The sequence below is a fragment of the Sceloporus occidentalis genome, unplaced genomic scaffold, assembly GCF_023333645.1.
Source record: "Sceloporus occidentalis isolate IW3139 unplaced genomic scaffold, rSceOcc1.0.p SCAF_6, whole genome shotgun sequence".
Taxonomy (NCBI): Eukaryota; Metazoa; Chordata; class Lepidosauria; order Squamata; family Phrynosomatidae; genus Sceloporus; species Sceloporus occidentalis.
Window position 1 is genome coordinate 119,277,023 of NW_028316986.1, and position 17,578 is coordinate 119,294,600.

The window sequence follows — 17,578 nt, forward strand, 5'->3', positions numbered from 1 at the left end:
TCTACCTGCACTGGACAGCAACAAATGCAGGGTAGAGTGGCAACAGAGTTCATGATTTCGCCTTGCAATGGCAAAAGGTACATTAAACTGCCTCCTTTAATAGAGTGCTCTTCTATCCCTAGGAACAAGAACCAAATAGCAACCAAGGCTGTAGCTGAAAGCCATGCACACCTAAAAGCTATAGCAAAAGAAATTCCTGCATTGGACAAAGATGCTGAAATTTCCCTACTGATAGGCTCAGATTGCCCAGAGCTGTTCCAGGTCTTGAAACAAGTAAGTGGACCTCCAGGTGCACCAATAGCACAAAAACTGCCACTTGGATGGACAGTTATTGGACCTGTGTGCGTCCATAGCAAGAGCCCGCCAGCAGCGTTAAATCTTACAGGAAATAGCCAATTTCCAAATTCACGACCCACACAACTACAAAGTTGCTTAAGCCACATTAAGGTGTGTTGCCTTGGTATTATCCCAGACTACGGCTCCATTTTTGAAACTTCAGCAAGAGATGAAGACATAGCCTTTTCCCGTGAGGAAAGAAAGTTCCTGGACATAATGAATTTAGAGACAGTCCAAGATAGTGAAGGGAGCTGGATGGCACCTCTTCCCTTTAGAGAAGACCGACCAATTTTGCCTAACAACCGTCATCTTGCGGAAAAAAGGCTTTTTGCTTTGAGAAATAGAATGCTCAAAGATCCCACTTTGAAGGAACAAATTGTACAGTTCATTGAAGATCTGTTTACAAGCAACTATGCTGAAAGAGTTCCTTTGTGCAGTAAACCCCAAGAGCATTGGTTCTTGCCATACCATAAGGTAACTCACCCACAAAAGCCAGAAAAGGTGAGAATAGTTTTCGACTCAAGTGCAAAGGTACAAAACATCTCACTTAATGATGTTCTTCTTAAAGGACCAGACTTGCTTAACAGTTTACTAGGAGCACTTCTAAAGTTTAGAGAAAGAAAAATAGCTGTGACAGCAGACATACACAAAATGTTCTATGCTTTCTTGGTTAAGCCAGAACATCGCCGCTTCCTAAAGTTCCTGTGGTTCCAGAACACGGAAACCTTGGAAGATATCACTGAGTTCCGTATGAGAGTACATGTTTTCGGGAATACTCCCAGCCCAGCGGTAGCCAATTACTGTCTAAAAAAGACTGCAGAGACATATAAAGATCAGTGTAGTATAGAGGCTTATCGTGCAATCAACACGAACTTTTATGTAGATGACTTACTGATTTCCTTCGACTCAGCACAAGAAGCCAGCCGAATTGTTAAAGAGGTACAGTCTGTGCTAAGCTTGGCTAAGATAAAGCTTCATAAAGTAGTCTCTAATAGCAGAGAAGTTTTAGAGACTTTTCCTAAAGAAGAGCTTGTCGAAAAGGATGTCACAACAATCTTTGAAGACAAGCGTACACAGAGTAGCCTTGGTATTCTGTGGAATGTCTTCTCTGATAGACTCTCAATCAGAGTTCCCAAACTTGAACTTCAGACTACAAAGAGAAAAGTACTCTCTTCGATCAATAGTGTTTATGACCCCTTGGGTATTGTAGCACCAGTGCTTATAGTGGCCAGAAACATCTTTAGAGAGATAATAAATCAAGTTAAAGACTGGGATGAAAATCTTCCCCCAGCCCTGGATTTAGCATGGAAGGCCTGGGCGTCTCAGATCAAAAACATTGAACACCTTACTGTGCCCAGACAGTATGTTCCTGTAGAGCCTGGACCAAATACCGTTTATGAGCTACACATTTTTTGTGATGCCTCTGAAATAGCAATTGCCGCAGTAGCATATTTGAGAGCAAAGAATAAAATTCTTTCTTGTACTCAACAAAGTCAATGGAAATATGTTCCTTCTGAATTAAATCCAGCTGATATTGCTACAAGAGGAGCTTCAGCCCAAAAGGTGCAGTCTTCCACTTGGCTGACCGGTCCAAAGTTCCTGATGGAGTTAGATGTTCCTGATCACAACAATGGCGAAAACCAAGAAATAAACTTCAGACTGGAAACCAAAAAGAGTGTGATGCACCCACGATCATCCTTGAGCAATTGGTCTACAAGGTTTTCCTGGTCATCAGAAAAATCCTCCACAAATGGCCTAACAATGTCCTTGGAGAATGGCGTCCCATTTCCACACAACTGTGCGCACTCTAAAGCTGGAGAGTTGGCCCATTCCTTAGTCAATGATGACATAGAGAAGAAAGCGCATGTGAATAAGGATGGCAGCTTGTCTGTTGAGATGAAAGTCCGCTTGTGTCTGCTCAATGATGAGACTCTCCAGTGGTCTACGCAGATCAAGAAGTCCAGCCTGATGAATAAAATACCTTGTGAGGAACTAAGCATCAGCCATGACAATGGATTGGAATCAACAGAGAACCCAGAGGTTAGCTCAGAGCTGGATGACTCTTTCTATCCCTGTGTCGCTGACTCTTATATGTCCAGTCTTGGTGAATCTGAGAATGATGAGGCTCGTTGCAACAAATGTGGCAAGCTGTGCAAAGACTATGACATTTGGAAGAATCCCATGCACACTTCTCAGAAAGAAGAGCAGGGAGTAAAGAGCACATGGTACACCCATTCTTCATGCTCGAGCACTTCATCTCACAGGAGAATCATCCGCAAAAAGGTAGCCTCCGTTGACAGCATCCATACCTCATCCAGTGAAGAGGAAACCACTGTAGAGGGAGGAGGAGATGAAGGCAAAGGTAGCCAACCTGGGAGCAGCAAATCGAAATCATCTCAACGATCAGCAGATAGACATGTAGCTCTTTTGGTAATTAGACACTACCCTGAAAGGCCACCATAGGAACTATAAGCAAAGACAAAGTGGTCAAGTATCAAAGACCTTTGACTGATTTAGTTTCCTTGTTCAGTGTTAGGTAGAACTTTTGATCTAATGTATAAATGGATAGGATAGGTCATAAGGTTGCAAAATTTCGTTGAAATTTTGAGCGGGGAGTGTGATGTCCTGCCAGGACTGTTTGAATTTCCCCCTGCATTTTCCTTTGTGTTGGTTCAGGCCATAGATTATTTTAGTGTAGAAAAGTTCTTTGTATTAGTTTATGGGAGGAGCTGTAGGTTTCCCCTGCATCATTTCTAGGTTTGGTTTGCCCTTTCCCAGCAGGCTGTGCTGTAGCTAGAGGTTTTTAGTTGGAGCAGTTTCTCTGAGAGCTAGCAGAGAGCTGTCCTTTGGTGGCAAGCAGGCCCAGACAGCCGGAAAGGGCATTTCTTACACCACTTAGCCAAATCAGTTACCATTAGCATAGAAAATAGAAGAATTTAGGAGCTGAAAGACCCTGCACCAGCTCCATTGAGTAAGGAGAACAAATTACATCGGACCCAGAAAGATGTCGTCTGGAAGAAAGCTGAACTGTAAAGTATCTTTTGTTTAGAGCTGGGGAGGAGAAGACCTTTTATTTTTGTCTTTTAAATTAAATTTCCCCCTTTTTGAACTTTACATCTAGTTTCAGATCTTTTTGGGTATCACGGTTTGTTCTCACCAGGGTACTGGCGTTGCACACCCAAACCTGCCACCACCTTTAGTTGGGTGTGTCTTCATAGTGCGGTTACTGCATGTTCCTGAACTCTAGTATCGGCGGCAGCACACCGCTTTGGGCCAGTCTGTCCAGGGCCTTCGTTTACTTTAAGAGTTTCTTCTTTCCTATTGAAGTTGTCCATTGTGGATTTCAATGGCTTCCCTGTGCATTATGACCTGATAGTTGTTGGCATGGTCCAGAATTTCAGTGTTGTCAAACAGCATTTTGTGCCCAGGATGGTTTATAATGTATTCTGCTGCTGCTGATTTTTCTGGCTGACCCAATCTGCAGTGTCTCTCGTGTTCCTTGATTCGTGTTTGGACACTGCATTCGGTAGTCCCTATGTAGATTTGTCTGCAGCTGCATGGTATGTGGTAAACTTCTGCAGCTGTGAGAGGGTCTCCCCTGTCCTTTGCTGAGCATAGCATTTACTGGATTTTCTTGGTCAGTTTGTGAACTATTTGAGGTTGTGTTTGCTTACCACTTTCCCTATTCTGTCTGTGACTCCTTTGATGTATGGTCAAACTACCTTCCCTTTGGAAGTCTGCTTGTCTTCACTCTTCTGGGTTTTTCTGGGTCTGGCAGCCCTTCTGATGTCTGAGCTGGAATAATCATTCGCCTGTAGAGCCCGGTCTAGGTGCTTCAATTTATCTTCACCTCACTTCTTGGAAGATGATTGAAAAGAACTGATTTATATGTTTCACAACATTAATTACACCAAGCCAGCAAATGCTTTATAACTGGCAATAGAGACAAAAGACAGAAACATGGTACTGGTCTTCAAAAGGGAGAAAGGAATACCAAAACAGACCTGTCTGAATATTATCTATTCTTGTGCTGTTATTATGAGGGGAAATGTAGATGCACAGATGCATAGAACACCAGCAGCAGCCAACACCGATTTATAAGTAACACAGAGAGCTTTTTAACAAGATTCTTTAACAAGAATTTTAACAATTTTATATGGCATTCCTATTTATCATGTTTATATCCTTCTCTTAAGGAGAATGCAGATGCCACCAGAAAGAGATAATTCTGGGAGGCAAGGTACATGAAGGGGATGGTTTAGAGGCTATGATTTCATGTGCTATGGAAAGTAGAGCTGTCAGAGGCTTTGGCACCTGTGTTGTCTCATTATCAGGCTTGTATGTGAATTGACTCATCAACAAAGGGATGAAAGGCATGCTGTACAATCTATAAATAAATGCAAAAAAGTGTGAAAAATTGCTAACATGGCAGGTGTTTGAGATTGTTCACTGTCTACCACTCTTGAAGAAGAAGTAAAACAAAATCCTAATGCAACTCTCAACACATGATCCTCTAGTTTGCTCATTCTAAAGTTGGCAATCTGTGTCTCTCGGTCCTCCTCAAACGCGCTTGCCCATCTTGAAGGACTGTTCTTAAAAAAAACACTTTGGCTCTATAAAGTCTAAAGGTTTTCAAACCCTTCTAATTTGAATAGGAGTCCCACTGGGAAAGTAGTCTCTCTCAAGATCCTCTGGAGATCCTATGTCATGCTGCTCTCTAATTCTTTGCACTAACCCCTTCGTTATGTATAAGTAAGCCAACACTCATACAGCTATGTTGTACTTGAAATTTGAAAGACGATAAAATTATCAGATAAAAATCCAAAAGGGTAAACATTCATTGTTTGTGATCCAAAGGGCACGGAACTAATTCTGCATGTCTGAGGGGCTTTGTGTTCAGCCTCTGTGGTATATCACACTATATTTAAAACTTGAGGACTGGTATTTAAATAGCCACAGTAAATATCTACAGATTCAGGGACTACTGATTTAACAAATGTAAATAAAATACAATGGCCTAATCCAATTGCAGAACTTTCATCTGGTCCTCTCCCTTCCAGGGAAGCCTTCAGTGCTTCCTAGAAACAGGCTCCAGAGGGCTCTCCTGACCTCCAGAGCAGGGACTCTATGGATGAAAAATCTCCAGGATTCCCTCTTCTCAACTACTCTGCTCAGATCCTGTCAGTTCAGGTCTGTGGCTTTTCTGATTGAACCTAACCATGTGGTGTGTTGTCTTCCCTTACATTTCCCAACATCATTGTCTTTTCTTAGGGAGTTCACCAGGCAGGTCCAGCTCCATCAAGACTAGCCTGGAAGAAGGAAGAGCCCTCTCTCCAATCCATCTGCCTTGGTCCAGGCCTCAGAGGGAGAGAAGAACCACTGGACCTCATCCCCTTTCCCTCCACCATTCCCTTCTCCTTTTGTTTCGTGTCTTTTAGATTGTAAGCCTGAGGGCAGGGAACTGTCTGATTAAAAATAATAATTGTAAGCTGTCCCGAGAGCCATTAGGGCTGAAGGGCGGGGTATAAATACCTAAATAAATAAATAAATAAATTTTCTAATGACTCATGCCTTCTCATGATATGGCCAAAGCACAACAGTCTCAATTGTATCATCCTGGCTTCTAGGGAGAGTGCAGGCTTGATCTGTTCTATAACCCATTTGATTGTCTTCTTGGCTGTTCACAGTATCCTCAGCTCTCTTCAGCACATCTCAAATTAGTTGGTTTTCTTTCTATCTGCTTTCTTCACTGTCCAGCTTTCACACTCACACATGATGATGGGGAATACAATGGCTTGAACTATCCTTACTTAAGTGTTCCAAGTTATATCTTTACACTTGAGGATTTTGTCCAGTTCTTTCATAGCTGCCCTTCCCAGTCCTAGTCTTCTTCTGACTTCTTGACTGCAATCTCTGTTCTGATCAATATTTGATCCAAGTTATGGGAATTCTGTGACTATTTCAATTTTCTTGTTTTTCTCATTAAAATTTTCCCATTTAGTTTACTGTAATGTGCTCTGTGTGGAGCTATCTTTGAAAAGTGCTCAGAAACTTCAACTGCCCCAAACAATTGCAGCCAGATTGTTAATGGGCTGCCTTCAAGAAGCACACAACTCCCTTTTTGCCACAGCTCCCCTGGCTGCCAGTCTGTTTCTGGGCAAAATCCAAAGTGCTGGTCATAACCCATAAAGCCCTTTAAGACTTAGGTCTAGGCTATTTGAAGAACTCTATCTCTACTTGTGCGTCCCATTACCGATCTAAGACCTTCAGGAGAGGCCATTTTATCTTTCCCACCATCTTCTCATGCTCATTTGGTGGAAAAACAGGAGACAGTGCCTTTCTCAGTGGCTGTTCACAGACTTTGGAACTCCCGCCCTAGGAAAGCCAGGGTGATTTTGTATTTTGCTCTCCTATTAGCAAGTTAAAACAATTTTATGCTGTCAGCCTTTTAAAAACTGTCTGGGATGGGCTTTTAATGTTGTGTGATGCTGGTTTTAAGGTTTGTATATAGTTTTTTAATGAATTTTAATGTTTAACTTTGTAAATTATCTAATTGTTTCTGAATAACTTTTACTGACATTTTGTAGTTTTTAATATGTATTGCTTCTGAATATGTTAAAAGTCTCATTATTCAAAGAAAAGCAGAATAAAAATGAATAAGATAAATAAATGTTAGAACTCAATTTAGTTGAATTATTTAGGTGACACACGGAAGAGAGATAATCAACAACATGCTTATGTTCCTTTTCCAGTTAAAATTGGCTCCTCCACAATTATACTGTATCTTGCTGGAGTAAATCTGGGTATCTGATTTGGTATTATGATTTGGTATTATGATGATCTTTATTTCATGATCCTTGACTACAATAGCTCTAATAGGTTTTCCGGGGGTGGGGGGGTTTCACTGTTAATATCTGGTGAATCTGATGATTCACTAGACCAAGGATATGATATAATACAAGATAAAGCATTACCTAGGACGACTGCTGCTGTAGGAATTTCTCTAGACTTCATCCGACAAGCCCATTCTGTTTTCTTCTGTTTGAAGTCCAGATGAGATGTTCTCAAAAAATCTAGAAGATTATCAAATAGCTTTTTATTGAGATCTTCTTGTAGTTGCTGTTAAAAAGAAAACAGATACAGCGCTTACAGTTAGACAACAGAAGAAAGACACGCAATAAACTTTCAGTGTATTCCTTAAACAGTCTCAAAAGTTAACTGAGCTGTAATTACATGAAATTATTTAGCTTACCTGGCAACAGCCTGCAGACAAAATAATTTATCAGGTAATCAAATATATAATTTTCTAAGTTTCCAGAAATGTTTTGAAATAGTTGCTTTTAAGTGTCTAATTTGATGTCTAGGAGAATATTAATTTTTTTAAAAAAATCAGATTAGGGAGCATGAAGATAATCAGCTGCAGAAAAATTACAACGTAAATAGTGTGGTATATCCTTAAAATGATACGTAAATTGAATCTCCACAGCTGCAGGGGTTAGGGGCACAGGACCCATGTGAAAGTGGAAAAGCTGTGAACAGGGTGAGGAGCAGTGGAGGTGATGGCAAGGCCTGGCTGCCAGGTGCACACTCTTTAGGCTTGAAAGAAGTGGATGGTTGGTCGGTTCCACAGGGGGGAGGAAACATGCACCTGATGGGTGAGTCCCATCACCACTATCCTGAAGCCTGAGGCTGCCACACACACATTCATACAACAACCTCAAGTTTCAGAAAGGGGAAGCATGAAGAACATGTGCCTGGGGGCAAGAGCTACTGCAACCACTCTCATGTGAATGTGCACACAACATCCTCAAGCAGTGATGGCAGTGACTGGCTACCAGGTGTTCACTCTTCATGCTCCTTTAGCCCATAGAGATAAGAACACATAGCCATGGCTTGGGAGGCCTTAACTCAGTCTACATGCCTATTTTTGGTTGTAATCCCGCTTTGATCTGTTGGGAGAAGCGGGAAAATACAAATAAACATATCATTATCATCATCATCATCATCATCATCATCATCATCATCATCATCTCCTCTACAGGTTAAGAAATGTGAGCAAAGTGTTGCTTCTGTCCTGAAAAGCAAGAGGAAAGTGGCTGGGGTAGGGCAATGGCAAACTCGCACATAATCAAACCTGTGGATGTTAAACCCGTGAGGGCCAACTGTATTTGATTTGATCCTTTTAGACCACATGGAAGCACAAAAAATTCACAGCACAGTTGCTTTCATAACAGGTTTGTGTCTTCAGGTTTGCTTTTTAGAAATAAGATGACAAATTCAGTAGCTGGTAATACATTAATATAGTAGAGCAGTATAATCATAAGATGCACAAGTAAAATCCATTTTCTATCTGTCAGTTACAAACCAGAGGTGGAGAACCTTTGGTTCTTCAGATCTTTTTATTTATCATTCAATTAGTCTCATCTAGCATGGCCTGTAGGAAGACATTATGGTGTCTACAGAAAGATACTCTGTAATCCAAAGCATAAGGAAGGTCAATGTTTTCCCACAAAAACCCCAGCAAATGTGGAGGGACGAGTGTATACTCATAAAAAGTACTATTATTATTATTAACCTTTATTTATAAACCTTTATATTTATACTAACAAACAATCACATTTGTGAACCTCCACCTATAATGGTAGCCAGGTTCTGTTCGTTTAAGATTAAGTTCAAGTAGCATGTGAGTAAGTTCGTAACACTGTAGTTCAAACCTAGGTATGTTTATTGATTGTAGCGGAAATTAATCATAACATATGGTATAAAGTGAACATGCACAAATCACTTAATAGGTTAAGTTCTGATACAAAACATTATTAAAATTCTTGATTTAACCACCACATTCCATATAAAGCTTAAATCAGTCTCATGGTTAAAATTAAAACTCACCTCTGTTTCACGCTTAATCTCTTTCCATAAGGACTGACAAGTATCAAAACGTAGCCCACTATCCTCAGCATCTTTATTACCTTTACTAAAGTAGTCAGCTAGAAAAATAAGACAGAAATTGACAGTCACACGCAATATTTATAACACAGAATTTCTCTCAAGGACAGAAATGCAAAAAAAAAAAAAGTGAAAATAATTGTTCTGTTTAATTCTTCTCACATTTACTTGAATACATCTGCAGTCAGGAGAAAGCTCAAGAAGATATACGCACCCACAACTAGCTGCCTCAAAGTATAAGACGTAAAAGCCTCCTTTAAATATTTATATGAATAGACAAATACTATCTCCTTTAAAAAACAAACAAATGGAACAACCAGTTGAATTTCTCATTTGTGCTTTTATTATGTCCATGTAGTCACTCTTCTTTCTAATTTATTGCTGATTTTAAATTGCCCAGTAATCTACCAGTTGCAGCTTACTTGCCCTAAAACCACCAGATCCCATCTGATCTTGGAAGCTAAGCAGGTCAGCACTGGTTAGTACTTGGATGGGAGGCCACCAATGAATGCCAGGTGCTGTAGGCCATATTTCAGAGGAAGGAACTGGCAAAACCACCTTAGAGTGGTCCTTGCCTAAGAAAAGCTTATGAAATTCAAGGGGTCGCCATCAGTTGACAGGCAACTTGAGGACACCTACACATAAACACACAATCTACCAGTAGATCCATTCTACCTTTTCTCCATTTCTGCCATATTTTAAAGGATACCACCACTACTTAAGGTGTGCCATGTTTTATTTTTTTGAATATCACATTGCTTTCAATGATACAATCATAAAATCATAGACTTGTAGAGCTAAAGATGAATCTAGTCCAACCCCTGACAGGAGGCCACAGTTACAGCATTCCCCACAGATGGAAGTTTTATTTAAAGACCTCCAATGGAAGAGAGGCCACTACCTTCTGTGGTAGCCATTCCACTGCAGAAAAGTTCCTACCACCAGGATCTTACTAGTGTTTAATCAGAATCTCCTTTCTTGCCACTTGAAACCATTATTTGGGCCTTCCTTTGAAGAAGCAGAAAACAAATTTCTTCACCTTTCAAGCAGGAAAATGGGACACAAACCATAGGATTCTAAAAAATTATCTTTTATTTGCTGACAAGACCAATGTATTGTGGCCACTATATGTCTTTTAAGGCCAATTAAACCTTCAGGAAAGATGATCTACACAACGTTCTAAATGAGGAGCTCCAAAACTACTTGCTAGAAGAATGAAAGCCTTTGGGCATTTAGCAAGAACAAGGTCATTCTTTTTACTATACTGTAGCATGTCTCCTTCTATTTACTGGATTTCCTTGGATGCTCTCCAGTTTTTGCATTTCCCCCCACCTTTCATATGACTGCTCTTTGGATATCTTAAGACAATTTAGATCTCCACTCAGTGCTCTCTTCACTGGACTAAATATACAGAGTTCTATTACCATTCCTCATAGGGTGTGATGTGGTAACTCTTCTCTATCTTGGTTGCCCCTCCTCTGTTGTAGCCCTTGTAATTTTTCTTCAGGATGATGAGGAACCACTGGTAAGTATTCTTTGGGTTTGGTCTATCAACCACCTAGCAATTCAGCTAACAGTAGCATCATCTACTCCACAGTTTACCAGCTTGTTCACAAGACTCCCATGGGGTGCCCTGTCGAATGTCTTTCTGAAATCAAGATACATCCACAGCATTCTGTAGTCTACCAAATCGGTAATTCTATGTTTTTAAATGAAATAAGATCACACTATGATGGCTTTGTTCTTGAGAAAACTATTCTGGTTGTTTGTAATTGCAGCTTTCTTTTCTAAATGCCTGCAGACTATTTATTTGCTATAGAATCCTTCCTGGTATTGATGCCAAATTGTTCAGATTGCAGTTGCCTGGGTCCTCTTTTCCCCTTGCAGGTTCCTTTAGTACCCCTGAACATAGTTCATCTGGTTCTGGAGACATTAATTTGTTTAAAATAGCTGTGTTTCCATATTATCTTTTTATCTATCTTGGCTACAGCCCCCTAATTGTATCATTTATTCTATTTTCATCAGAATAACAACCATGAGCATCATTCCACTGCCCTTGCCCTCCTGGCAATTTAAAAAATAAATTTCAATTGGATCTGTATAGGATGAAGTCAGAGTACAGGACTGACAATTAATAGTCCTCTTGGTAACGCTTACCTGCAACAAATTTTTTAGAAAAAATCTGCACTACAAAAAATAACAACAGTCAATCCTTCTGAGTTAAAAATAAGGCTGCATTCTACAATGGTTTGGGTTCTGTGTGTGTTTTTTATTTAGCAAATACTTAAATTTAGAAATCCTTAGAAGGCAGAAACCACCTGGCTGTATTCATATTTTATCGCTTAATTGTGACTACTTTGTTTTAAATGTACCCCATAATCTTACTTTCATTTATCAATGGAGAACTGAAGCTCACAGAAAATAATCTGCCCAAGATGAAACCATTAGTCTGTTGCCCCCAACATGGGCCTAAAGCTTTTTGTAATTCCCCATTCATGGTGAGGAAGGTCAAAGTGGGCATGGCCAGGATTTGACAAAAAAGAGGGGCAGAAATGCTATATTAGACTTGGGTGAATAGAATTGTAAAGGAGCAAAAAGATATGTATACAGAAATATGTTTGGGAATTTTGGGAACAGCTTACACATAGAGAAGCAGGAGAAAGAAGATAATACAAAATTGTCTAGGGAGAAGGTTCATATATACAGTACCCATGCATCATCTTACACAGTGGCCCGGTACATACCTTCCATGTTGTCCGGTCTGGCGGTGGCGGTTTTTTCCTCCACAGGGAAACTGCAGCCGCTTAATCGCTTGGCTTCCCTGCAGAGTAAAAAGAACCCGCAAAAGCAGGTTCTTTTAAAGCCGCAGGGGCGGCATAACAAGTGCGCCACTGGCACACTGGTTATGTATGCACCGTGCGGCAACGTGCGGACGCCGTGCAGCACTTACATAACAATGGCGGCACCTGTGTATACAGGGCGCTGCCATTGTTATGGCGGTGCACCGTACTAGGATTACAGACCGTGCGGTTGCTGTGCGGTCCCTTAACCTTAGTACGGCGCTGTCTGTACCACACCAGTGTTAGCTACAAGTCATTAAAATCTCTCTATGGGAAAGACTTTAAAGAAATTCCTTTAGATTTTTTTTTCAAAAGGAAAACGTACAGGCCTGGTTATAAAAATGACAGAACAACATGAATCCAGGGAGGGGGACTGAGTTATGATTACATATAAAACAATGAAGAAGCTTTAGACCTTGAGATTATGCTTTAGACTACACCAAATCCTTTATAATCAAATGCCACAGTGCCCTTACATTCTATATATCTTTGGAAGTACAGTATTATTACCTACCATACAAGATAATCACCACAGAAGGAGAAATAAAGATGGGAGCACTATATAAACAGGCTGAATTTACAATATGAATGTCTCTAGTCAATGTGGATTCATTACATCTGTTGCACACTAACCTGCTGAAGATATCTTCCTCTTCTTCGTATCTGGCTTGAACACAAAGCAGCCCTAAATAGCAAGGGTAGAGGGGGAAAATACCAAGACATTATCATTCCAAACTGACAGGAAAAGCCAGTGATCCAATATCATATAAACCTGTATTTCTGTAATCTTGAACTGGCTTGATATCTGTTATTATGGATTAATCCCAAGATGAATTGTTCTCCAATGTAAACTTCCCTTGCAACCTGGAACTGGTTCAATGGTCTCTTCAGTGTCCCTTCAACTAGATTACCATTCTTTATTCTAGTGAAGGTGTTTCTAACATTTAAAGTGTTTAGTTTTAATGGTTAAACATGCAGAGAACATCTAGCAAGAACTATCAGACAGCATGCTATAGCATGTTGCCTGAATATGATGATGCAGTATGATCTTGTGGGAACCCGGGCTTATTGTTACTGTACACTCAAACCAAGCCATTGCGTGGCACTCTGACAGATGATTTTTTTGGACAAGAAGAGCTTAATGTACCATTGAACGCAGATTTGTATTCAAGCATGGGTGCAGAGGGCAGGCAGGCTGCTGTTCACAGTGTAACTCACCAATGTGGTCTCGCATATAGGAGTTATATATTTTAAAAGATACACAACATCTTCCAAAACATTAAGAAAAAACAAACAAGCCAATAACTGCTAAAGTAGAAGTAAATAATTCACAAAATAGCAGGCCGTTCAGTATGCGCACATGATGTCCACAACATGCCAATTAGCTGCAGCAGTAATCCAGTCTGACACTGCTTTAACTGCTATGGCCCAATGCTATGGAATCCTGGGATTTGTAGTTTGGTTGTGGCAACCAGAGCTCGCTGTCAGAGAAGGCTCAACATCCCACAGGACTACAGTTACCAGAATCCCATAGCATTGAGCCATGGTAAGCTAAAGCGGTGTCAAAGTGGATTATTTCTGCAGTGCGGATGCAGCCTGAGACACCATAGTTTTGAGTATTCTTCTGGTTGCAGTGCTTGGAGGCAGCACAACCTGTGAAGCTTAGCCATCTAGTATGACACTCCATTCCTTTATGAAATCTGTTGAGGTGTTTTGTACAGTAGGATGGGAGCAAAGGATTTCTCTCGATCCTCCTCATCATGGGCCTGTTACAGACAGGCTCTTGAGGCGCCCCCATCACGTGATAGGGGTTGGCCGGGGACCTAGCGTCCACACCGGCTTCACCCCATCACGTGACGGGGGCATAATAATGGCGGCGCCCTATACACACAGGCGCCGCCATTATTACGTGTTGGACGCATAGTGTCCGAACGTCGCGAGTGCGCGATTGGCACCTTGCAGCGTCATAACCGCACTGCGGGAAGAAGCGCCATTTGGGGGCTTCTTATTTGCTCTGTGAGGGAGTCATGCAGTTTGGCTGCTGTGGCTCCCTCGCAGAGCAACCAGCAGTGCTGGCAGACCGCCGCTTTTAGGTGGTCTGTCATGGACCTTGTTCTTTCCACTTATTATAATAAATTATAATAATAATAATATAATAATAATAATAATAATAATAATAATAAATTATTATTATTATTTTCTTTTATCCCATCTTTCTCCTAATATAGGGCCTCAAGATCTGCCTTCTGGCAGATAGAGGCTGTGACATTCACCTGCATGCGTCCCATTAAAATGCTGAAGTGACGGTGTGAGAAGGCTGAGGCTCCGAGGGTGGAGGGAAAAAAGCCAAGCCCCAGATTTATTTATTTTTAATGTTTTTTTAAAAAAATTAAAAATTTATATATATATATATATATATATATATATATTCTCATTTATTTTTATTAAATTTTAAAATCAATTCAAGGTAACTTTACATAACATCATCCTAGTACAATAAAAGGATCAGAATCATTCTGTGAAAGATAAAGGATGTGCAACTGGTCAGCAATTGTTGTGCAGTAGGGTCCATTTTTTAAAAATGTATTTCAAAACATTATCTTTTACCAAATGTCCACTTCAAGCACATGACGTATATCATGTATATGCAAATACAATTAGGCTTTGCCTATGATACCGTACTCTAATAGGAATCGTTTTAATTTTCCTGGCTGTTTACGTCACAACTATTGCCGTTGCATTCAGGGATCATATACGAGTGAGATCAGTACAAAAATGGCCAAGGTCCAAAACACACTGAAGAAATAATCCAGTTTGAGGCCACTTAACGTGCCCAGACTCAGTGCCAGGGACTCCTGGGAGTTGTAGTTTGTCGTGGCACCAGTTTTCTGAAGAGAAGGCTCAACGCCTCACAAAAACTACAGTTCCCAGAATCCCCTAGGTAGCATCGAGCCAGGGCAAAGTGGTCTCAAACTGAATTATTTCTGCAGTGCATGTTGGACTTAAGCGTATGGCGCGGTTATGAGAGGAGGTCAATGCAGTGTGTGTGTGTGTGGGGGGGGGGTTGTGTAACTGTACTGTAATATTATAATTATACATTATTACTATTATTATATTTATGTGTATCCCGCTCTTTCCCTAGAACTGAGACCCAGAGTGGCTCACGATATTAAAGTACAGTTATAGTATTATTATTATAACATATAATATATAATGCTATAATTGTACTTTAATCCTGTGAGCCTCTCTGGGTCTCAGTTCTAGGGAAAGAGCGGGATACACATAAATATAATAATAGTAATACTAACAATAGTGACGCTGCTAACTGCCACTCCAGAGAGGCCATCGCCTCACCGACAACAACAACACATTTGAGGGCAAAACGCGAGGAAATGGCCTCAGAGGTGCGATGTGCGCATGCTCCAAGGGAGGAAGCTCCTCCCCCTCGCGCGCGCCACGCACTGCCCGCTCCCTCTAACCGCCGCTACTAACTCAATGGAACGCAACGCAATTGGGCAGAGATAGTAAAAACAACTGGCGATGGCTAAGCCCCGGCCGGAGCGCTCGCGAGGCTCAGCGCGGGAGGGGTCAGAACGCTCCGCTCGCTCGCTCGCTCGCTCTCCCCCCGCCCTTTTTAAACTCACCTTGGAAACAGAGCACGTGCTCATGGTTAATAGCAACCCTCCCCCTCCAGGCGCGTATCGTTCCCGACAAACCGTCCAAACTTCTCTCCGGAACTCAAGGGTCCTCGCCTACTTCAGAACACGCATGCGCACTTGGGGTAATCCTTCTATGGCGCCACCTCGAAACCATTTCTCCTGCTCCTGCACAAATGGTACGATCCTCCCGACCCTTTCTTTCCCACTGTCAGTCTCCCGAGCCCTCCTCTCCTATTGGTTGTCGTCGGTTCGGTAAGAACGTCGATCGATCCAATTGGCGGAGGGTAGCAGAGGTTCCACCCCCTCCCCTTGTGGGTTGGTCTACGGCAGACGTGGGGGAGGCGGCTGCGCAAAGGAGGAAGAAAGGAAAGGGTTTGGGGAAATGGGGTCGTGACGAGAGCCATGGCGGCCTCCTGGTTTCGCAGGAGCATTGCTGCTCAGGTATCGGTTTCCTCTGCGCTCTGTAACGCATTCGCCGCTCAGGAGAGATGACCGGTGTCCCCCCATTCTCCGCTTGCACTTGGATTCGCCCAGGCGCTTCAGTTCTAGTCCTTTGAAGCACCTTGGGCTGCGGTCTGCGCTGCAGAATTAACGCAGTTTGACGCCGCTTTAACTGCCATGGCTCAGTGCAGTGGGACTTCGGGATCTGAAATTCTTTTAGATACTCAGCCTTCTTTGTCAGAGAGCCCTGGTGCCACAGCCAAGCTGCAAATCCTAGGATGCCATTGGATTGAGCCGGGGCAGTTAAAGCGGCGTCGAACTGGGTTATTCCTGCAGTGCGGATGCAGCCTTGGCCCCAAGTGGGCGGGAAAGTGTCTTTGGCTGCATCCACAGTGGTGAAATAGCCCAGTTTAGTTTCACTGGCATCTCTGGCTGGCATCTTCAGAGAATGCTGGCATGGAAGTGAGTGGGGTATAAGTGTGTGTGTGTGTGTGTGTGTGTGTGTGTGTGTGTATAACTGCTGTGTGACTCTAGGCTGGGAGGAGTGATTCCCATGTTGATCTGTGTATTGTTCTGTTGCTGAATGGCAAGGGCTCAGGGTGGGAATCCTCCCAACCTAGAGTCACACAGCATACACACACACACACACACACACACACACACACACACACTTATACCCTACTCACTTATATGCCAGCATTCTCTGAAGATGCCAGCCACAGATGCTGGGAAACATCAGGAAGAAACTCTTCTAGAATATGGCCACATAGCCTGAAAACCCACAAAAAGCTATGGATGCCGGCCATGGAAGCCTTCGACTTCACACACAACAACTATGCCCTGACTGTGTGATTTTAACACAAAGTGATAGTGCTTCCTGATCCCATGAAGCCCATGCGAAGAAGCTTTAGACTGCATGGCCTTCCCAGCAGTTTTCAGGAGGAACTGTGATGCCATGTGCAGAAACATAACAGAGGAAGCTGGATACAAACATGGAGGTTTCTTCTTGAGGATATAAAGTTGTGTATGTCCTTCCAGAACTGTAACCTTGAGAATTTAATCTGCGATTTACTTATCTAAATAGAACATAGTGTCTGTGCAACAGCGTTTGAATGCATTGACTTACAGCTAATTTTGATAACTTTGTTTTAAACCTAGCTTTCGCGTGTTCTAGAGGTGCCACCAGAAAACCTGATCAAGTCAATCTGTGTTGTTCCGGTGTCAAAAAAGGGGTACAGTGTTTATCGCATATTTTATCTTCTTAAAATACTTTGTCATCCTTAAAAAACTATTATTCAAGGCATTACTAATATTTCCTAGTCATCCTTTATCATTTGTGAAAGAATGCTATAAGTT

General features: G+C 41.8%; 2 protein-coding genes across 9 annotated transcripts in view; one reads left to right on the forward strand and one right to left on the reverse strand.

Annotated features, from left to right (window-relative positions):
- Nucleotides 1–15,973, reverse strand: part of ORC3 (origin recognition complex subunit 3) — a 61,722-nt gene extending 45,749 nt beyond the window's left edge. For 3 of the 6 annotated variants that reach the window (XM_089530775.1, XM_089530773.1, XM_089530777.1), the window contains exons 1-4: nt 15,767–15,973; nt 12,756–12,807; nt 9,226–9,323; nt 7,311–7,455 (exon numbers count right to left, since the gene is read on the reverse strand). In XM_089530775.1, coding sequence (XP_089386901.1) covers nt 7,311–7,455; nt 9,226–9,323; nt 12,756–12,807; nt 15,767–15,790 — 319 coding nt within the window. In that variant the 5' untranslated portion in view covers nt 15,791–15,973. Of the gene's footprint in view, nt 1–4,010; nt 4,077–7,310; nt 7,456–8,257; nt 8,411–9,225; nt 9,324–10,183; nt 10,278–12,755; nt 12,808–15,766 lie in introns of those variants that run through there. The other 3 variants (XM_089530774.1, XM_089530776.1, XM_089530778.1) reach the window with 3 other exon arrangements.
- A 149-nt stretch (nt 15,974–16,122) lies between these two features.
- Nucleotides 16,123–17,578, forward strand: part of RARS2 (arginyl-tRNA synthetase 2, mitochondrial) — a 51,294-nt gene continuing 49,838 nt past the window's right edge. For all 3 annotated transcript variants that reach the window (XR_016281773.1, XM_089530781.1, XM_089530782.1), the window contains exons 1-2: nt 16,123–16,222; nt 17,381–17,454. Coding sequence is in view for 2 of the 3 variants with exons in the window: in XM_089530781.1 (XP_089386907.1) it covers nt 16,184–16,222; nt 17,381–17,454 (113 nt within the window). In the remaining variant the exon portion in view is untranslated. The remainder of the gene's footprint in view (nt 16,223–17,380; nt 17,455–17,578) is intronic.